This window comes from Ovis canadensis, chromosome 15 (genome assembly GCF_042477335.2).
Source record: "Ovis canadensis isolate MfBH-ARS-UI-01 breed Bighorn chromosome 15, ARS-UI_OviCan_v2, whole genome shotgun sequence".
NCBI classification, from domain to species: domain Eukaryota; kingdom Metazoa; phylum Chordata; class Mammalia; order Artiodactyla; family Bovidae; genus Ovis; species Ovis canadensis.
The window spans coordinates 35,372,579-35,394,333 of record NC_091259.1 but is presented as its reverse complement, the minus strand read 5'-3'; the positions used below and the strand labels follow the sequence as shown (position 1 = coordinate 35,394,333).

The 21,755-nt window shown below is 49.9% G+C and overlaps 1 protein-coding gene and 1 long non-coding RNA gene across 6 annotated transcripts in view; one reads left to right on the top strand and one right to left on the bottom strand.

Moving 5' to 3' along the window:
• Positions 1-14,351, top strand: part of SIK3 (SIK family kinase 3) — a 263,960-nt gene extending 249,609 nt beyond the window's left edge. For 3 of the 5 annotated variants that reach the window (XM_069555266.1, XM_069555265.1, XM_069555270.1), the window contains 6 exons: positions 282-621; positions 1,391-2,268; positions 10,999-11,162; positions 12,057-12,189; positions 13,255-13,425; positions 14,131-14,351. In XM_069555266.1, the coding sequence (XP_069411367.1) occupies positions 282-621; positions 1,391-2,268; positions 10,999-11,162; positions 12,057-12,189; positions 13,255-13,412 (1,673 nt within the window). In that variant the 3' untranslated portion in view covers positions 13,413-13,425; positions 14,131-14,351. The remainder of the gene's footprint in view (positions 1-281; positions 622-1,390; positions 2,269-10,998; positions 11,163-12,056; positions 12,190-13,254; positions 13,426-14,130) is intronic. The other 2 variants (XM_069555268.1, XM_069555269.1) reach the window with 1 other exon arrangement.
• Positions 14,352-15,473: 1,122 nt separating this feature from the next.
• Positions 15,474-17,185, bottom strand: LOC138421259 (uncharacterized). The gene is made up of 2 exons (XR_011249441.1): positions 15,888-17,185; positions 15,474-15,799 (listed from the first exon to the last, which is right to left on the bottom strand). It is a non-coding gene; the product is annotated as an uncharacterized lncRNA (long non-coding RNA).
• Between the last annotated feature and the right edge of the window lie 4,570 nt (positions 17,186-21,755).

Sequence of the window (21,755 nt, the reverse complement as noted above, 5' to 3'; positions counted from 1 at the left end):
AGAGTTTGAGAAGTGTTGCCCTGAATGAGAGCTACTCAGAGAATGATCAACGGGCAGTTTCCTGGAATTGCAAATTCTTGGAGCCCTGTCCTTACCTATTGAGTCAGCTTCTGAGGGTTGGGCCCCAGAGTGTGTGTCTTCACAGATCCCCCAGAGGAAGCTTCCATGCCCTGGAGTTGGAGGAGCCCTGCCCTGGGTGGTGTGCGAGCTGAGCATCCTCAGTGGCCCCTGGCCGCAGGTAACCCAGGCATGTGGTCACTCTGGGGCTCCTTTCTCCCCAGGTGCTACATCATCCTCCCAGTTTCAAGGCTTCCCCTCCCGCAGTGCCGTCTTCCAGCAGCAGCCTGAGAACCGCTCCCCTCCTGCCAACGTGGCACTGACCTGCCTGGGCATACAGCAGCCTCCCCAGGCACAGCAGGTGCCCGTCCAAGTCCAGGAGCCTGTCGACATGCTCAGCAGCATGCCTGGGGCCGCTGCCACCCCTGCAGGCCGGGGCGCCTCCATCAGCCCCAACACCAGTCAGGTTCAGATGCAGCTCCGGACCAGCCTGATGGCCGCCCTCAGCTATGGGCACCGGCCCTTGTCCAAGCAGCTGAGCGCCGACAGTGCGGAGGCCCACAGGTGAGGCTGCCCGGAGTCTCCAGGCCATCTCTCCGGGGGACCCAGGTGGGAGGAAGCCCCTTAGTAGGAGGAGGGGAGAACAGAAGGGCTTTGACTGGGCTGGGCTCATTTCAGCCTGACTAAAAGTGAGGCCGTGGGCTTGGGATGGACTTGAAACCTATATATTGACTCAAGATAAAAATGCTAGTGAGATGCAGGAGGATGATGACGCAGCTATCTTACCATATAGGCTTCCCAGGTGGTGCAGTGATAACCTGCTTGCCGATGCAGGAGGTGCAAGAGATGTGGGTTTGATCTTGGGTCAGGAAGATTCCCCTGGAGGAGGAAACGGCAACCCACTCCAGTACTATTGCCTGGGGAATCCCATGGACAGAGGAGCCTGGTGGTCTATAGTCCATAGGGTCACAAAAAAATCAGACACGACTTAGCAACTAAACACCACTACCACCTGACTATAGGTCTGCAAAGAAGAAAAGGGCCAGTTAGAGGAGTAGGTAAAAATTTCAGTTACCCCCCTTCTCTGTTCTAGGATTATTTCTTTCCATCACTCATATTCTAAGAGATGGGCACATCTTAATTCAAGTGATGTTGCTACCCTCAAGCCCAAGGGGGTGGTGGGGGTAATGCCTACGCCCCCATCCTCCCTGTGGCCCTGTGGTTCTCTGTACCAGCAGAGACTCGCTGCTGAGGAGGACTGGTAGCCGTTCCCCGGGGAGTTTAGCCACTTGTCACACGGATGCCTGGTACTCACTCCCTTTTGTGTCTGCAGCTTGAACGTGAATCGGTTCTCCCCTGCTAACTACGACCAGGCGCATATACACCCCCACCTGTTTTCGGACCAGTCCCGGGGTTCCCCCAGCAGCTACAACCCTTCACCAGGAGCGGGGTTACCTCCCACCCAAGCCCTGAAAGTCCCTCCTCTTGACCAGTTCCCCACCTTCCCTCCCAGTGCACATCAGCAGCCACCGCACTATACCACATCGGCACTGCAGCAGGCCCTGCTGTCCCCCACGCCGCCAGACTACACGCGACACCAGCAGGTGCCCCACATCCTCCAGGGACTGCTCTCCCCCCGGCACTCACTCACCGGCCACTCGGACATGCGGCTGCCCCCGGCGGAGTTTGCACAGCTCATCAAAAGGCAGCAGCGGCAGCGGCAGCAGCAGCAGCAGCAGGAATACCAAGAGCTGTTCCGGCACATGAACCAGGGGGACGCCGGGAGTCTGGCTCCCGGCCTTGGGGGACAGAGCATGGCGGAGCGCCAGGCTTTGCCGTATCAGAACGCTGACTCTTACCACCACCACCACACCAGCCCCCAGCACCTTCTGCAGATCAGGGCGCAAGAATGTATCTCGCAGGTCTCCTCCCCGACCCCGACCCACGGTTACGCTCCCCAGCCGGCGCTCGTGCACTCGGAGAGCATGGAGGAGGAGTGCTCGTGCGAGGGGGCCAAGGACGGCTTCCCGGATAGGAAGAGCGGGAACACATTGACCAAAGGTTGCCATGACAGCCCCCTGCTCTTGAGTACAGGCGGCCCCGGGGACCCTGAATCTCTCCTGGGAACCGTGAATCACGCGCAGGAGTTGGGGATCCATCCGTACCGACAGCCGGCTGCTGCCTTCACTAGAAATAAGGTGTCCAGCCGAGGTAAGAGCGCTGCAGGGTCGATCTCTGGGCCAGCCTGCCCTCCTCCAGTGAACTCAGCAGTGTTTACCTTTCTCAGCTGGTACTCTGGGTTGCTAAGAGAGAATTCCTGAGAAGACTTGCGGGACCTTTTAGGGGAGAAGCACATAGGAAATGGGTATCTGATGGGGAAAGGGAATCTGTTTTCAGAATTAAAAGAGAGTGATAGAAAATGAACACACAGATGATGGGCAGCAAGATGTATTACCTGTTTTCCCATATTCAGACTGTGGTTCCTTAGAATCCAGAATTTCTCAGCTGTCATCAAAATAGCTAGCTTTAACCTCTGTGATAGAAAAAAAGTCAGCCAGTGCTAGGGAAACAGGATTTAGAGTAAACAGTGTTGGAGTATGTCAAGGTCCCTCGGTCCCAGATTGCCTCTGTGATGAGTGCAGTGACCTTGTCACTTAACCCTCAGGTTCTTACTTCCCCATCCATGAAAAACGGCAGGAGGAATAACGGTCCTTTGCAGAGTATTTTTGAAGATTAAAACATACACACGTGTGCTTATGTTGATACATAATGTTTGTGTGTGTGCCACAGGGAGAGAGAGGCATGCTTGATAATCTGAATGTATGGTTTAAATAATTTGAGGTATTATTATTCTGATCACTTTGTTAATAAGCTAAGTACAGAATATTACAGCATCACAAGGGATGCCATGCTGTTTCATTTAGTATCACTGTATAATTAATGAGGGCATTCATTTTCATTTGGAAGGAGAGTGGAGTCGCTATCAGTGAGTTATGCTCAGAAAATGTCATTTCATTAGTGTCGTAGCATTCACCATACCCCAAATCTGGACTGACATCCATCCCATCATCACAGATCTTGAAAGCAGGTTTCTCCATAAAATATTCAGCCCTGAAACTGGGCACTTTCCGCACCCTCCTTTCTTGAAGCCTGTCCTGCCCTGCACTTTAAAGTCAGTACACCAGACTCAGCTCCTGGGGCAGTCGGGTCCCCAGGCACAGGGCAGGATGGAAGACCTGACCCTCAGTCAGTTTATTTGAAGAGGGCGTGGTACCTTCAGGTTGTGCTCATTGAGCACCAATAGGGATACAGTTCCATAAACTCCCATTAAATCCTGGGCTTTTGAGCAGATGGGTACCATCCAGTGTGAGGCCTGCACCAGCCAGATGTATTGTGTCCACCTGCGGTTGCTGTATTTTTAAGTTGACGTAGGCTAGGGGGAGGTTTTGGAACCAAGTCATAGGTGGATTGGCTGACAGACTTGGGGATGTTTAGGCTTGGGGGGAAAACTCAGGAGAGCCATCGTACTTGTCATATGGAAAAGGATTAGATTTCTCTGGATTCATATTATGAGGCAGAGCCAAGACCAGGATGGACGTTGCAGCAGCTTTCAACCCCCAGAGAAGCCTTCACAAGAACTTTCCAGAAGAGGCTGCTGGGCAGACTGGGAGCTTTCTGTGGCTGGGAGTGTTCTAGCAGAGGCAGCTTGATGGCAGCAGGGATGCTGGGAAAGCTTCCTGTGTGAATGGCAGCTTTCATCGGAAAAGGAGGCGAGCTGACGTTTCCCTAGCGCGTTTCACATGCCACACACCAGAGGCTGTTCACATGCAAAGTCACCTAATCCTCACAGCTCTTCCCGTCCCCATTTTACCGGTGAGACAACTGAGGCACAGATTAAGTAACTCTCCCCAAGGTCCACAGCTAGGAAGTGGCACTGAACCCGAGAGCTGCTCACTCCACTCCAGCAGATGTGTCCTGAGCACACGCCGCGTGTGCAAGACTCCAGGAAGGAGCAAGTGAGCAAACGGTGCACACACCCCACCCCTTCACCCCTTTCTCATTGCTGTATGTGAAAAGAACCTTTTGAAATATTTTTCTTCAAACATGATTCTCTCTCAATTCCTTTCAGTTTTCCCTCCTCTGTGACAACTATACACAGAGAGACCAGGAGGCTTGAATTGGCTTGTGTCCTCCGATTGTCAGAGGAACCCCACCCCGTTTGGCAGGCTTGTGGGTCTGTTTAGTGTCTAAAGAGAAGCAGAGCGTGGCAGGTTCAGGCACTACGGGAGCACCAGAGCCAGGGGAGCCTGGTTCTCTTTCAGAGCAGGGCCAGGTTTCCCACAGTGAGTGACATTTGAGTGAGGTCTTGGTGGCTTCGCAGGTGGCCCAGTGGTAAAGAACCCACCTGCCGATGCAGGAGACTAAGGAAACGCAGGTTCAGTCCCTGGGTCGGGAAGATCCCAGGGCTTGTGACCCTCTCCAGTATTCTTGCCTGGAGAATCCCCATGGACAGAGAAGCCTGGCGGGCTTCAGTCCATGGGGTCTCAGAGTCCAACACGTCTGAGCAACTGAGCACGCACGGACTTGGTGGATGAAGAGGATTTTGCTGTTTGGATTTAGGGGAGAAGCATCAGGAAAGACCATGGGTGAGAGTGTCTCAGGAATGTTTTAGGGGGAGACAAGCTGCCTTCCTTGAAGTGCAGTCTACAGGAAGGAATTAGAAGCTAAGGGCAAAGGTTTCCTGAATCCCAGAGTCTGACCTGGATCCAGCAGCTTTAAATCAGTTCACTTCAGACCAACACGTGAGTCAGATTCTCTTGACAGATCCCTCCTATCGTTCCCCAAGCTGAGTGCCTGCGATCTCTTCTCCCTCTCCTTCCTCCCTGCCTTCTTATACCCACCGCCATCGCCACCTCTCTTCTCTGCATGCTTCTCTTTCTCTCTAGGTTTCTGGAAGAATCCAGCTGTAAATACACCCCTGAAGGTTTCAGCTGAAAAATACCCTGTTCTTGTTGCCTCATGATCTGGTTTGAAAGTCTTAGTCACTCTGTCATGTCTGACTCTGCAACTCCATGGACTGTAGCCCACCAGGCTCCTCTGTCCATGGGAGTCTCCAGGCAAGAGTACTGGAGTGGGTAGCCATGCCCTCCTCCAGAGGATCTTCCAGACCCAGGGATCAAACTGGGTCTCCTGCATTGCAGGTGGATTCTTCACTACCATGATCAGGGTTGCTTCTCCCCCGAATCCTCCTTTTTCTTAGATCTCCTTTTCCTGACCTTTGATAAGACCTTTCCTAGAGGCCATAATCTTATCTCCTGTTCCCCTTGCCAGTATGTGCTAGAGATAATCCTTCCTGTGTCTACCTAGTTTACTCTCAATTTACTCTTTAACTTGGCTTATGCCTTTTCTTGAATACTATTACCTTGCATCTTTCTAACCTCTTTCCACTTCTGTTTTGAGACTTTTGGAACGATATACACAATTCTAATGAATAAAGCCCCCAATTGATTACCACATGGGTTTAGGATCCAGTACAGTTAGATAATGCAATAGAGAGAAAAATGGCCTAGGGAAGCCCAAAGCTGCTCCAGAGTTAGAAACCGTCCGGGAATGTATGTCTGCATGTTTAAAACTACTTATACTGAGGCGTCCCCATTGTCCTTACCTTAAACACAGGAGCTTCCTCTGTGACCCCCTGGCACATAACCCCTCCCCCCATCTTCATCTGTGTAGTGAGGGATGCTGGCTAGGTGCCCGCTCCAAGAAGGTGTTTGTAGTACGGCTGTTCCGGGCTTGGTGCCCTGCAGTCAGTTACTCATTTATTTTTCACAACCGCCCTGGGCACATGTTTTATGATCCCTTTTACAGGAGAAACCGGACTCCACAGGCTCTCCCTGCTTCAACCTGACATGTTGCTGTTATTGTTGGGTCACTCGGTTGTCTCCAACTCTCTGCAACCCCAAGAACTGTAGCCCGCCAGGCTCCTGTGTCCATGGGATTTCCCAGGCAGAAATCCTGGAGTGGGCTGCCATTTTCTCCTCTAGGGGATCATCCCAACTCAGGGATCAAACCCACGTCTCCTGCATTGGAGGCGGGTTCTTTACCACTGAGCCCCCTGGGAAGCCCTAACCTGAGATGCTTCTACTCTTAAGAACTTGAGAGCTTGCAGTTTGACATCAACACAGAATCATCAGATAATTTGCCATTCCTTTTGCCAAGAAAGGGTTGTGATGCTCTCCCCCTACTGCCTTGCAGGCACGTGGGGGCAGCTTGTCCTTGTTTATCTTTGTGGGTGGCAGGAATGCCTCTTGCTTCCTCTAATGATACCTCTATATCTGTGTAGTTACACACTAGCCCCCAAACATCCCATCTGTTGCCTCTATGACAGAGCAAATTCAACACAATGTATTGCATGATTAGGTCACATAAGACTGTATTTTAGGTCCAGTGGGGAATGCAGGGATGAAAAGATAGAGAACCTGCCCTCAGGGAGCTTATGCTGGGGGGATGGGGGCAGACAAGCTCATAAACAGCCTTAACATGAAGCACCGCGTAATGAATGCTGTAAAAGGTGTAATTATAAGAAGCAGAGCTAGTGTCATCCTTCTAAAACTTCTCAAGGGTAGATTATCAGGGATTGCTGATGTTAGTCAAGGAGAATTAAATGCCGTCCTATCAATGGCCATAGTTACTTATTTTATGGCCACTTGCCACCAATCAGTGTGGGGCCAGGCACTGCCAGAGAGCTGAGCCGGCAGCCTGCCAGAGGTCTGTTTGAAATATGTAGAAGGTCAGGGCTAGACATGCCCCATGCTGTCTGTAATCTCCCTTTCTGTTCTCCAGGAGTAGAAATAGGTTTATCTCCCCCTATGTACTAGTTATTACATACACTTGATTTTTTTTTTTTTTACTTTGCAAATAAATATGAGAGCATAACCAGTTTACACAGTGAAGAACTGTAACACAGTGAACTCACAGAGAAGACCACATTTTCCCTGAGCCTGCTCAGCTTCAGCAGCCCTGGAGGACTTCAGGCCCCATAGAGGGGTCAAATGGGTTGACCCCAGTCTGGGAGGGTTCACCCCCCAGCACCTTTGAGAGGGATATGCACACATGCACTTCTCTCCTTTTCTCTTAAGACCCAGTAAGTGAGTAAGGACGAGTCAACTGACAGATCCCACAGAGAGCAGTGCAGGCTGCCCCACGGCTCCCTAGGTAGGTGGGCGGGGTGCACTGTGTCTGTCTGTGTATTTTCTCCCCTTGCCTGATCAGATGGTCTTCGCCTCCTCTGTACTTTCTCAGCTTTGCTTAGGTAAATACCTGAGAATCCTGCTCTTGGCATCCTCTTTCTGCATCCTTTGGTGAGCTTCACAGTTCCTCCAGCTGCTGAATTGGCATCAGGAATGCCAAAGATTTGAGCCTCAATTTCCTGTTCCTTGCTCAGCAGGTTGGTCTGTTTACACGCAGTGCCTCCCTTGCCAAACTGGTCAGTGGATCTCCTCTGTAGAGTCACAAGGGCCCTCTAAACTCAACATTCTTACTAAAGATAATTACTTTGCTTGTGTAGTCCTTTCCAATTTATGAAAGGCCCTTTGACACCGATTGTCTCTTGAGCCCCCAAACAACCCTCATTTTTCAGATAGGGATATTGAGGTTAGGTTAAATGACTTGTCCAAGTTCATATACTGTGATGGAGCTGGAACCTGACTTCAAATCCCCCAAATTCTTAGCCTTATGTTCTCTTTATGCCCCCTTGCCTCACATTCTTCCCCTTCCAAGCATATCTGCCAAGCCAAGGGTGCCAGCCCTTCCTGACCTTTGACCTGTGAATTATATTGAAATTTGAATAGAAAGACCCCTGGTTTGCTACCCAGCCCCTATTAATATGCTTCTTTTTTGTCTAAGTTCATTTTTGGCTGTGCTATGTGGCTTCCCAGGTGGCTCAGTGGTAAAGAATCCACCCCCCAATGCAGGAAACCTGGCTTCAATCCCTGGGTGAGGAAGTCCCCTGGAGGAGGAAATGGCAACCCATTCCAGTTTTCTTGCCTGAAAAATGCCATGGACAGAGGAGCCTGGTGGCTGCAGTCCATGGGGTCACAAAGAGTTGCACAGGACTGAGTGAGCACACACACGGCCACGAGGCTTGCAGGATCTTTGTTCCCTGACCAGGGATTGAACCCGGGCCCCAGCAGTGAGAGCGCCAAGTCTTAACCACTGAACCACCAGGGAACTCCCTCTCGTCTAGTTTTTAGCTCACATTTATATCTCCTAAACTAGAGGCTTCTTTTCTGGAAATTAAATTTTTAGTAGCTCACTTGCTCACTTACCCGTGGTAAATTAGCCCCATAATTCTCTAAGTAGGATTCTGTGATAAAATCATCTTGTTTGTTTTTGTCAGCTGGTTCATTGTGCCCCATCCTCCCAGAAATAATATCTCTGAAATGAGTGTAAATAATACCAGTCTTTACTGAACTCTTATAGAGGACCAAACTCAAGTAAGCACTTCATAGACCTGTGGAGTAAGTCCTGTTTTGCAGATGAAGAGAGCGAGATCCAGTAAAGTCAGGTAACTTGCCCAGGAATTCTGGTGAAGCCAGGATCCAGGCCTGGGGCTCCCTGACCCCAGAGCAAGTGCTTCTGAGCCCCAGGCTGGGGAGTCAGGAGGGCTTGCCGTGAGATTTGTCAAGAAGGGCTCCATCTGTCTGCACCAGACCTGAAGGCTGTGAAGAGAGCAGACGAGGACAGAATCCATGGGACCTTCCCATGGGCAGGGCCCAAAGGAGGGGGGTGTTCAGATGTGGAGAAACCCCATTCTCAGGAATAAAAACCCATTTCACAGAGAGATGGCAGGGAGGGAGATTTAGCATACATACCACCCACCAGAGGCAGCCTTGCATCACTGCCTGCCGGTGGCCTTCATTTGAACCTGCAGCCAGCACATGCTCTGTGCCCACTGACGGGGATCGGGCTGGTTGGCAGGTGGGTGACCTCATCCCACGGAGCAGCTTAGTCTCACTCGCCTTCCTCTCGGTCGTTTGGAAGCTCCCAGTCCTCTCCCGTTCCTCCAGAGTGCTTTGCGTTACCAGCAAGGTGCCTGTCATTTCCTTCCCCTCCCTTCCTGTCCCGGCCCAGCCCCTAAGCCCTGGCCTCACCGCGATGGCTAAGGAGACCATTTGAATATAGAGACCTGAGATACTTTACACATCACTCAAGCAGCCCGTGTTACTTTCATTATTCACATAGATACTGGGATGGTGCAGTTAGCATTAGGACTGTGTTTCCCATTAAAATTTGTTTAAAAACTTGGTCTCACCAAGGTACCGTTCATTGTGAGATAAGCCTAGTAGTTGCCAGGGAACTTTAACCCAGAAAAACCAACCAACCAAAGAAAACACATGTTTAAGTGCTGGACTCTTAAGGACTGGAGCCAGAGGTGCCAACAGGAGGACCCTGTCAACCTTGGTGTGACCTTGGTACTCTTGACCATCCTAACTCTGACAGGTGACTGACCTATATTAAGAGAGTGTTTATTGATATCAGGTAGAATATTATGAAACACGGGTATTGGGCAGTGTTCTGGAATACTGAAGGCTCACAAACACGTGTGTAATAATTCTTGTCCTCAAAGAATTTACAGTTTAATATGAAACATTAACACAAGTAGACAATTGAAGATGGTGCCAGGAATAATGTTAGCATAATCAAAGTCTAATAAAGTCTTCTGACAATGAAAGGAAAGAATGATTTATTTCTGTTTGAAAGGGAAAGTTTCATAAAAATGGTAAAATTTAGATGGACCTAGAAGGATACATTGATCAGAACTGGCAGGAATGGAAGTAGATTAAGCATTTCCAGGGAGAGAGAAAGGTGACAGCAGATGCATTGAATTGTGAGTGGTCCCCTTTGACTGGAGCTTAGAATGTAGGGGTGAGTTGGGTGGGATGTTGGGAGAGAGGCTGGGCCAGTGAAAATGAGGGGTTCGGGCTCTACTATAGAAAGGTTCATCTTTGTAGGGCCATGGAAGAGGAATGATTAGGAGCCTATTATAGTGATCCAGGCAGGAGGTAACCAAACTTTCATGGAAGCAATGAGACTGGAAAGAAAGAGATTAAAGTGACCAACACTGGAGAGGCAGATTCTTCAGACTTCAGGTGATGTGGAACCAGGAGTAAGGAATCAGCAGGGACTCCATGAGCTCATACCCAGAAGATTAGGAAAGGAGGTGTTGGTTGTGGGGAAAGCTGGTGAGTTCAGAATTGAACCTGTGAAGTGTTTGATGTTGTTCAGCCATCCAGGGAAAGATATCTAGTAAATATTTAGAGTTTTGAATCTGGAGCTTAAAAGAGCATATAGTAATTCTTTACATAGAAGCAGTGTAGCTGAAGCCATGAAAATAGATGATATTGCCAAAGTAAGTGTGGGGAGAGTGAGAAGGTCAAGGATAGAGAGGTAAAGAGAGAAGGACCCTTGAAAGGAGTTGGGGCTGGAGTCGGAGGAGGAGAGGAGAGGACTGGGTGGGGTACGGAGGGGAAGCCAGGGGAAGAGAGAGAGATGTCCACAGGGTGGAGGCCATTCTCCCAGGCTAGAGGTCCTTAAGGTCCAGGAATGATTCTCTTGTGCATCTAGGTTTGGGAACATAGCACTGTCAAATCAACAGAGAAATGAAGAGAAAAGAAAAGGTTCAGCCAACTACTAATACATGGATTTTTTTCTCGTAAGGGAACGATCCCTGCAGAGAGAGCCCCCGGAAGGACTGAGAGTTGGCAGGCTGGTCCAGGCTCCTCCGAGCGTCACCAGCCAGCTGGGGATTGTCCGGGACTTGTCTGCCAATGGTGGTCCTCACCCTGGCCCACTGTGCCTTGCAAGATGCTGCTTTGGTGAGAGTGGACTGAGAGGAACACTAGGTCTGCTGACTGACCCTATTTTACTCTGTCTCCTCAGAGTCTGTCCTAGGGAACTGCATGGATAGAAGTTCTCCTGCACAAGCGATGGAGCTGCCAGATCACAATGGACTTGGGTACCCCGCACACCCCTCAGCCAGTGAGCACCAGAGGCCCCGCACCCTCCAGAGACATCACACCATCCAGAGCAGCGACGATGCTTATGTACGTCGGCCCCTCCTGCTTCTTGGAAGCGGGACCTTTGAAAGCAGAACTTAGGAATGTGGGGTGGTGTCTCTCGTTCTCCTCAGTCAGAGTCCAGCGCCCCTGAGCAGTCAGGGAGTATGTCTCTGAATCACTGTAACAAGCCTGAAATTCCAGGAGAATCCCTGCTGACGCCGAGCTCCACATTTGAAGCTGAGGATCAAGAGCATCCATTTCCTCTAGTCTTAGTTATTGAACTTCTCCCCAAACAATTGAAACCCATGCCCCAGCAGATGAGCCTGTAGACTCTCAGTTATTATTCTGGCAGCTGCCTTGAATTTATTCAGACTTCAAGGGAGCTAGTCCACTTGGCAGAGCTTTGTTGCCTTAGGGCAGACTCCTCGGCGGCACTAATACAGCCACAACCAGCCACATGTGACCTTTCAATTTTAAATGTAATTAAAACAAAATAAAATGTAAAACCGAGTTCTTTAGTCACACTAGTCACATTCCAGGGCTCAGTAGCCACTTGTGGCTGGCGGCTTTCGATTTGGATGGGGCAGACAGAGAACATCCCCTGTCCTCGAACAGAGTGCTATTGGACACTGCCGCCCTAAGAGACTCCTCATGGCCTCGAGCCAGGTCAGAAACCTGGTACTGGAACGCCAAGTAGATGTCAAGGGTGCCAGCTGAGACTCCCTGAGCCCGTCCCTCCCCGCACGCACCCCCGCCCCAGCCTCAGTTCCCCCCACAGCATCCCCCTTTGGATAGCCCTGCAGAGGAAGGGGGCCTGGGTAGCAGTGCTTGGGACAGTGTTTGCGGCCGCCCTTGGCCTGGGCTCCTTTGGAGGGCATAGCAGTCTCTTAAGGCATGCTCTCTGATCTCCTTACTTCTTTTAATAATTGTTTTCTGCAGGTGCAGCTGGACAACTTGCCTGGCATGAGTCTCGTGGCAGGGAAAGCACTTAGTTCTGCCCGGATGTCAGATGCAGTTCTCAGTCAGTCATCGCTCATGGGGAGCCAGCAGTTCCAGGACGGGGAGAACGAGGGTAAGGGGCATTATGCGTGGGGCAGGCACCCCAAAGGAGTTTCTAGAGGGGCCCCCCTTCCCTCTTCACCAGTGACTGCTCCCCTCTTGTATGAAGAGCCCATGGGAAGCCCCAGCATTCCCATGGGCTTCTGGACGCCGCCTTTCCCCAGTTCTCCTGAGAGAGAGCACGGAGGAGCCCCGCTCCTGACTGAGCACAGGCCCGTCAGTGTCCTGTCTGTATGCATGTTCAGATGCCCCTTCAGTTACTCTTGTTCTGGTTCTGAGGAGAAGGCACCGTGTCCTAATGTCTGCCTCCCGTTAGAATCAGTAGAGGGAGGGGATCTTGGCTGAAAACAGCACAGACCCGGGAGTGGATGGATCTGCAGTTAATTCTGACTGCTCTGTACTGGCTCCACAGGTTAAGGCACTTAACCTTTCTGACCCCCAAGCTCCTCCTCTGTAAAGTGACAGAAAGAGTAGAGCCCATGTCCTCGACTGTGCTGGGAGCAGTTGCTAGCTTCCCTGCATGCGTGCTCACTCATTCAGTCCTGTCCGACTCTTTGTGACCCTATGGGCTGTATAGCCCACCAGGCTCCTTTGTCTGTGGGATTCTCCAGGCAAGAATACTGCAGTGGGTTGCCGTTTCCTTCTCCAGGGGATCTTACTGACCAGGGATCCAACCCGTGTCTCTTACGTCTCCTGCATTGGCAAGCAGGTTCTTTACCACTAGCACCACCTGGGAAGCCTATGCTTGGGAGTTTAAAGTGCTTAGGCCCATGCCCTGAGCATAGAGTGTGCCCAGGCGTCAGGGTCTGTCAGCACGAGGCTGTCTTATCCCACACCACGGGAGCTGACGGTGCCTGACAATGGGAGACAGTAAAGAAGAGGGGGAAATGGACAGTGGGGGCAACAGGAAGAAGCCTGGCCCCCAGTTGTGGTCACTCACCAAACTGAGGGCCTGCTCTGAACTGGAACTTAGGGCCACAGAAGTTTCAGACTTCTCTCTTCTTCTCTTCTCTCTACCTCTTGCCCACCCCCAACCCAAGCTCCCTGCAAACCTCCCAAGTTTTCTCTGGTCTTGCAGAATGCGGGGAGAGTCTTGGAGGTCAGGAGCGCCCAGACCTGACAGATGGCAGCCAGCATTTAAACTCCTCTTGCTACCCATCCACGTGCATCACAGACATACTGCTCAGCTACAAGCACCCCGAGGTCTCCTTCAGCATGGAACAGGCAGGCGTGTAGCGAAAGATGGAAAGTGAGTATCACCCTGGCCGGAGCCAAACCAGCCCTTTGGCTCACTGTCAGCTCCTGATCCCATCAGGAGATTCCTTCCACATGAACTTTGAGCCAGTGACCTTGACACCACCACTCCTCCAGCCAAGGTTTTTGCGTCTTTCTGCTCCTTCATTAAGCACCATGCTAATTGTTTGAGGGATAGATGGGGCATTTAGAAGAAATAGTGGCCATGGTCCCTTGGTCGAACTGTTGGGGATAAGGAATGTTATAGGTGCCATAGCCTTCAAATAATAAGTGAGCTTCAGAGGACAGACCGGACTTCTGGCCACGGTAATGGAAAAGGAGGTGGTTCTTGAACTCAGTCCTAAAGGATGAAATTCAGCAAGAATACATGTCTAGCCAGATCTTTTCTAAGGCTATGCCGCAAGTGGAAAAATATACCAGAAATTTGTGATCAGAGGCCAGCAGTAGAAAACAGGTCAACTGGCCGATTTTGCAGGAGTAATGCCTAAACATAAGAGGCAGTATCAGTTCTGTCTTTGAAAATTCATTGACAGAAAAGACTCGCTGAAAGTTAAGCCATCTGGCAAATCTGTATTAGAGCCTCAGTAAAGCAAATCCTCTTAAAATACCTGAGGTAAAGTGAACCATTTCTTTGAAAGTTTTCAATGGAATATTTGAGTCTGTCTCTTCAAACTAATTCTCTGTGTCTGCTCTGTTGCAGGTTTATGTACAGTGTGGAAATGAAAAGGTTGATTTTAAACCAACAGTATCTAGCAGCATTGCGCCAAATTGCCATTGTTTTTCCTCCACCCAGAATGTCGGCTCCTTTCCTCCCATTTGGTTCATCAGTGTGCTGTTCTTTTGGGATCTGAGGGGGGTTTTGCCATGTTCGCCTGTATGACCAAGTCACCAAGGAAATAAACAGGAAATCCATGTTCGCCACCTTTTGTGAAAGTGTATTTGGTGTATTTGAGTTGATGGTTTGGTTTGGTTTTTGGTTTGGGTTGTTTTTGGTTGTTTTGTTTTTAGGTATGTTTTCTCTGGGAGGTGATTTTCTTTCTTTTTTCTTTTCTTTCCCTTTTTTTTTTTTTTTTTAAGACAGAAGAGCAAAGCAGTTAGCGTATGGTGGCCAGGGCCCAGAGCCGTTCCCCTCCCCAGCTTCTGTCTGCAGAGCGCCCTCCAGTCCCTGAACTGCTCTTACGCAGAATCAAAAGCTAGAGGGCAACATACTCTGGAATGTAGTGGCTGGAGAAAGAGATAAGAGGGAAGGGGCAGTAGCCTTTGGCCCTTGGAGAGCAAAAAGAGACACCCCAAGCCTGAACCTGGAGAGGTCTTTTCTGCTGGGCTTCACTGAAAAACATGTCTGGCCAAGCCAAAATCACATGAGAATGTTAGCATGGAGGCTGAGCGTGGCCTGGCATTGATGGGTTGCCGGTTAGAATGTCTCTCTGGTGTGTAACTCAGCTCCCCTCTTGTAATTCAGAAAGTTGGTTGCCTTTATCGTCCTGCTGGTTCTGCCCACAGACTGAACTCCCAACAGTGGCACACTGTGTTTTGGGGTCACCTTTCCTTCTCATGTTATATTGTGATATAACAAGGATTGTTTCTCCATATATATATGTGTATGTATCTGTACACATACATAATACATACATATATATATCTATATATATATAATGCTTTTCCCTTTCAGCCTCTTTGTCACAGGCAAGAAGAACAGGAGGTTGTCTTGGGTCCTGCCACCCTCCTAACCTTCTCCTCTCTGCGCATCCTCAGCCCCTATTTTAATTCTTGATCATGTAGGAATTGTTTTTGGTAAATGTTGATATTATTGTTATTATTGTTATTATTATTAATAATAAATACAAGCAAAAGAAATTTTTGTTTAAAAGAGAAATGTTTAACCAGATTCTGTTCTATTTGAATTGTGACTTGCACCTTTTGTTCAAAGTATTTTATTTAGACCTTGTAATTGTGAGCAGTTCTCACTCGTGCCAGTGACAGATGTGGTGGTCTCCTTCCCCGCCCCGCCTCCCTGCTGAAGCAGTGCATATGCGATAGCTATTGTTTGCGTCACTATCTTTATTTTCCTTCACCATTAGAAACCAAAGTCTCCTCTGCTGGCTGGGGGGCTGGCAGAAGATCTGGGTTATCGCCTTCTGATCTTCAAAACAAGGAAGAGATGTTAAATACTCCTGATCCATTTTTCTGGGGAAGCAGAGAAACAGGTCCCCTGGCCTCTCCTCATCTTTCATCCTGAATTTGCACAGAAGAAAGCGGGTGCCCAGCATGGCCATCCTGGTTTTGCTGCCAGGATCCCCCACGTAGCTTGTCCTTCTCTCTGATGTTGGCAGCTCAGCTCCTGGACCCAGTATCCCTCGAGTGGGTTTCTGCAGTGCAAGAGCCTTTCTTGGGACCTCTCCGTGTTTCCATGGTCCCCACATCCCCTCTACTTGGTGGGAGCCACCAGCTACTCACCTTCTGGAAGCAACTGGGAGAGCCCAAACCGCCACTGTTGACTTCTCTGGGCTCGTTGCCGCTCTGACACCCCTGCCGGCCCCCACCACACACTCAGCCTGTTTAGTTCACAGAACTGATGGACGAGCAGACTGCCGCCCCACAGCGAGCACCCAGACGAAAGCCAGTGAGCCTATTAACCGTGCCATCTTGCAAACTACACTTTAAAAAAAAAAATCATTGCTTTTTATTGTAGTAACCAATATGCGCAGTATATGTTGAATGTATATGAATATACTTTCCTACTTCTGTTCTTTGAAAATGTCAGAGTATTTTTTCTTTCTCATTTATGTTGAACTAAAAAAGGATTAAAAAAAATCTCCAGACCCAAGCTGCAGTAAGACCTTTAATCATTTTTTGGTGGGCAGTTATAGCTTGGTAACTTGGTTGGACAGTAGGGGATTGTGAGAATAAAACACCTGACTATGATCTTATGCTGATATGTTACTAGCCTTGTGTTTGGAGTCTAGCTGGGAGAAACTTTCAGGCTGGAAGCTGGAATGTGGGAGGCTGAGGACGTGTAGGGTGGGGCCGTGAGCTCTGCTTTATCTCACCCTGCCTTGAGAGAGGAGCATTCTCCAGAAGCCTGCACTGGACCTCACGCTGGGTCATCAGACACCTGGCTTGGACTCTGCCCCCTCAGAAGTGAACACTACAGTTTGCTGAGTCCGATGGAAAACAGATTCCTTGAGAGGTTACTTTTGAAGGAGTAGAAGGAGAACTTCAAAGAGCTGGCAGGGGCTGGGGCGTCTGTGGAGTGACCTCAGTCAACCCAGTGATATGGACACCAACTAAGTGTTAAGATAGAAGGGGACTTTTGCTATAGTTTTCCCCTTTTTCCATACCTGGACTCCAGAGGACAGGGTAGAATTTCTTGAAGGGTCCCAGCCATGGCTCACAAATAGCTGCTAGAAGCCTTCTATGAAGAAAGATCACTGCAGCTGGAAATGCTGAGCTTATAGAAAGACAAGGGACAGGCGGGAACCTAGAAAATCTTTGAGTCCACGTGACTAGAGGGTCACTGTGGGAGTGTTGAGAGCAGAAAAGAGCCTTCTCAAGAAGGGTCTTCTAATGTATGGCTGGGTCCCTTCCCTGTTCACCTGAAACTATCACAAGTTTGTCCGTCAATGGGCTCTGCTGCTAAGTCACTTCAGTCGTGTCTGACTCTTAGTGACCCCATGGACTGCAGCCTACCAGGCTCCTCCATCCATGGGACTTTCCAGGCAAGAGTACTGGAGTGGGTTGCCATTGCCTTCTCCATCAACGGGCTCTACCCCAAGACAAAATGTTTTTTTAAAAAGGGCTGGGGGTAAGGGGTGGGGAATCTTCAAGTCTGTACACACTCCCTTGGAAGGCTGAGAGTGTCTCTGAAACCAAACAGATAAACCAGATGCCTTCAAGTAATCTGAAAGAACCTTCTGTGGAAGGTGCCACGCCCTGCTGCAGGCAGCCCAAATGCCTTGGAGATGAGGTCAGAGGCCTTGGCCCTGCCTGCTGGATGTGGACCCAGGGGTCTGAGCTGTGAAGGTGGAAGCCTTGCCAACAGGTCCTTGCTCATCTTTCTGACTCTGAGGTAGCCTCCTTCTCCACCACACCTGCCCCACTCCACCTGCACAGATCAAGGATTCAGAAGGCTGGTGTACCTCCCTAGGAGCTAGACCTCCATTCCTGCTCTGCCATGACCTTAGTCTCCTAAGCAGGAGGGCAGGAGAGATTCTTTGCTGGTTATGATGCCCGGTGCTGGGGTCTAAACTGGGGCTCTGTCTATCACCAGGAGCTGCAACAAGATTATCAAACAGTGAACAGGGGTGGTGGTAATGGGGATCTCCTCCCTCCCCAAATGATCCAGACCTCCCAACCTCAAGACCTGCACCATAAACACTCAGAGTAAATGTTCTGAGCAGGGTCCCTGATAACAGGCTGTATGCGCAAGACTCCTGCGTCTCCTCTCCAAGCCCGCTCTTTCAAGTAACCCTCTGGATTCTGGGGTGCAGAATAGTTCATTGGGCAAATATTTGCTGAGTGTCTACTATGTGCCAGACCCAGCAGGGAACAGAGTCTTCCCAGCGCAGACTGACCAGTATGACCTTGAGACACCAATTGTGAAATGAGTGGCCAGTCCTGAGCAAAATCCACTCCTGCAGCCAGCCAGCCAGCCACACTCCCACACACACCAGGGGACCCACTTCAGCAAAGTGACTGGGGAGACCCCCATATCGGGCACAGGGTGGTAGGACTAAGGGCCGACACTGGTGGGCCCTGCACCCACTTAACAGCTAATCCAGTCCGGGTACTTGGTGCCTCTGACAGTGACTGGATGGACCCCAAGTCTGGTCCTGAGACATGCTCCACTTGCTGTTGGCTGTGGTTTTCCCATCGGCCTCTGTTCAGAAAGTCTCCCTTATTCCAAAATATTAGTAATGGAGGGGCATGGGCCGACTTAAACCAAACACCTTACAGTGAGATGGGGCAGACACACTAGTGAACAAGCTCAGACAGTAAAGAACCTGCCTGTGATACAAGAGACCTGGGTTTGATCCCTGGATTGGGAAAATCCCTTGGAAAAGGAAATGGCTACCCACTCCAGTATTCTTGCCTGAGAAATCCCACGGACAGAAGAGCCTGGAGGGCTACAGTCCATGTGGTTGCAAAGAGTCGGACATGACTGAGTGACTAACACAGCAACATATTTAAAAAGGAAGCTTCCACAGAAACAAACAGAATGAACTTACGGTCGCCGGGGAGAGGGGAAGAACTGGGAGAAGAGATATTTGGGATCAACATTTGAAGTGAAGTGAAAGTCGCTCAGTTGTGTCTGATTCTTTGCAACCCTGTGGACTATAGAGTCCATGGACTTCTCCAGACCAAATACTGGAATGGGTAGCCTTTCTCTCCTCTAGGGGATCTTCCCAACCCAGGGACTGAACCCAGGTCTCCTGCATTGCAGGCGGATTATTTACCAGCTGAGCCACAAGGGAAGCCCAACATGTACATGCTGCTGTATTTAAAATGGATAACCAACAAGGATCTAATGGACAGCACAGGGAACTCTCAATGTTATGTGGCAGCCTGGGTAGAAGGGAAGTTTAGGAGAGAATCGATACATGTATATGTATGGCTAAGTCCCTTTGCTATTCACCTGAAACTATCACAACATTAACTGGCTATACTCCAATATAAAAAGTTTAAAAATAAAAAGAAAGCTTCCAGCTTGGTAAGATATCAAACTCCCAAAGGGCTTTGGGAGTCGGAGGCCCAGCTGCTGCTGGCCTACAGGCAACCATCAAAGAGCTAGATGCCAGGCCCCTGACTCCCTTCCTGCCAGCACTGAACACTGATGGCTGAAGGTCATAAGGCAACTCTTAGCAGCTCTCAGCTGCAGGCTTCTCACAGGCCAAACAAGGAGAACATCTGGCCTGCTGGCCTTTCAGTTTATCGTGAAAATGCTTTGGCCACTGAAGAACTGGCAGCTGTCAGATACTAGGTTTGCCACAATCATTTCAGTTAAAGCAGGGCAAAACAGCACCCAAGTATTAAGCTTCTGTGGTCCCCTGTATGCTGACTGAGAAAGGAGCCTCTCGTCCCCAGACACACCTGAGCTGCCCTGAGCAGGGAACCGGCTTCCCTCCCACTCTCTTAACAAAAGGCTGGGAACTAGGCTGGCCAAGTGGCAACCCTCCTCCCTGCTGGGTCCCCTGGGGCGGCGGGGTGGGGGGAGGGGGGGACGTCACCCCCTCATCTGGGCATTTGTGTGTCGAGGCCACATGGAGAAAATGTGATTCCTCCCCCTCCCCTACTTCCGCCACCAGAGACTGAAGTCATTCATAGCTCTGGTCTGCCAGTGTGAGTGTGTTCAGTGGGAGCAGGGGACACAAGGCCAGAAACTGGGGTGCTGGGGTGCAGAAGAGTTACTGTTTACTCAGTGCCAGGCACTTTCAGTTTTGCCATGCATGTTCTAATTTCGTGCTTAACACCACATAGACTTATTATCTTACAGCACGGATCTGGAAGTCAAAAGTCCACAAAGGATCATACAAGTCTAGAGCACGGCATCAGCAGAGCTGATTCCTCCTGGAGGCTCCGAGGAAACTCTTCTTCTTGGTCTCACCCAGCTTCTAGAGCCTGCCTGCATCTTTCGGCTCATGGTCCCCTCCCAACAATCACATCCCTCCGACCTCTGCTTTTGATTTCCCATCTTCTCCGACTCTGCCTCTCCCGCCTCCCTTTTGTGTATGTAAGGATCCTTGTGATGACACGGGACGACCTGGATAACCCTGGAGAGTCACCCCATCTCAAGGTCCTTAATATTTATTTACTAGTTGCAGCATATGGGATCTTTTGCTGTCATGCACAGACTCTCTAGTTGTGGCACCAGAATGCACAGGCTAAGCAGTTGCAGTGTGCAGGCTTAGTTGCCCCAGGGCATTTGGGAATCTTTGTTCCCTAACCAGGGATCGAACCAGGATCCTTTGCGTTGAAAGGCAGATTCTTCAACCACTGAACCACTAGGGAAGTCCCTCTCAAGGGACTTATAATCACATCTGCAAAGTCTCTTCTGCAACTTAAAGGAACAGTCACAGGTTCCAGAGGGCAAGACATGGACATGTTGGCAGGGGTAGGGGGACATTATTCTCCATCCACTTGCTACGCCTACTATAACCCTAGGAGATGACTATTGTTATCTTCGCTTAACAGATAAGCGACTGAGGTGTGGGGGAGGTTCAGCTAACAAGTGGGAGAGCTGGGATTCAAACTGAAGGTAGCCCAGCTCCAGAGCTTTCCCCTCTGGGGAGAAAGGCATGAGGCTACTAGAGTGGGAGAGGCCTGGAGCCCTGCCACTCTGGCATCTGGCAGACAGTAGCCCCTGGCTGAGTTCTGGAACCTTAGGGAGTTTCCTGGGTAGGTGGCACAGGACACATTTCTGCCTTGGGTCCTCAGTCCGGAGACCTGGGTTCTAAGTGCAGCCCTGCCTCCCATGCCCTGGGAGATCAGGGACACTGGGCAAATCCCTCCAGTCTTCAGTTTCCTCATCTGGAGATGGGGGTGGAGAGACGCTGATCTCAAAACTCCTGTCTGCTTGCACGCTCACAGGTTCTATGACCCAGGCCCTGTCGGCGACCTGGTGTTGTGGGTCTCACACCTTCCAGGAGAAATCTCAGGAAATGTCACTGCAAACACCAATGAACACACAGCATCAACTTCCCTGGGTCTGTCCTCCAGCCACTCCCATTTTTGTCTTCATTTTACTGATAGGAAACCAAACTCAGATTGCATACTGGGCTCATGAGCTTCCTCCAGGATTTTGCAAGTTGAAGGCAAAAATGGATGAAATAAGAGAACAGGCTCCTGCCGCTAGCAGTCCAGAGGTCCTTCCTCGACATCAGCCATCCCTCAGGGATGGTGTCCATTCTCACTTGTGTGGGATGCAAGGCCAAAATGAACAATGCAAAGATCTATGTATCCCATTTAAGTGACTGTCCTTTATTCAGAGATCATGCCCTTTTTCAGTGTTAAAAAATCTTTTTTATTTGTCCATGCCTCTCCACTTGAGGGATCTTAGTTCCCCAACCAGAGATGGAACCCAGACCCTTGGCAGGGAAAGCCCTTAATCCTAACCACTGGATCGCCAGGGAAGTTCTTTAAAAAATAATCTTGGAATTTCTGTGGGAGGATAAGTGGTTATGACTTCGCCTTCCGATGCAGGGGGTGTACCAATCTCTGGTCAGGGAGCTAAGATTCCACACACCTCACGGCCATAAAACCAAAACATAAAACAGAAGCAATATTGTAACAGATTCAATAGAGACTTGAAAAAAAATCGGTTTGGAA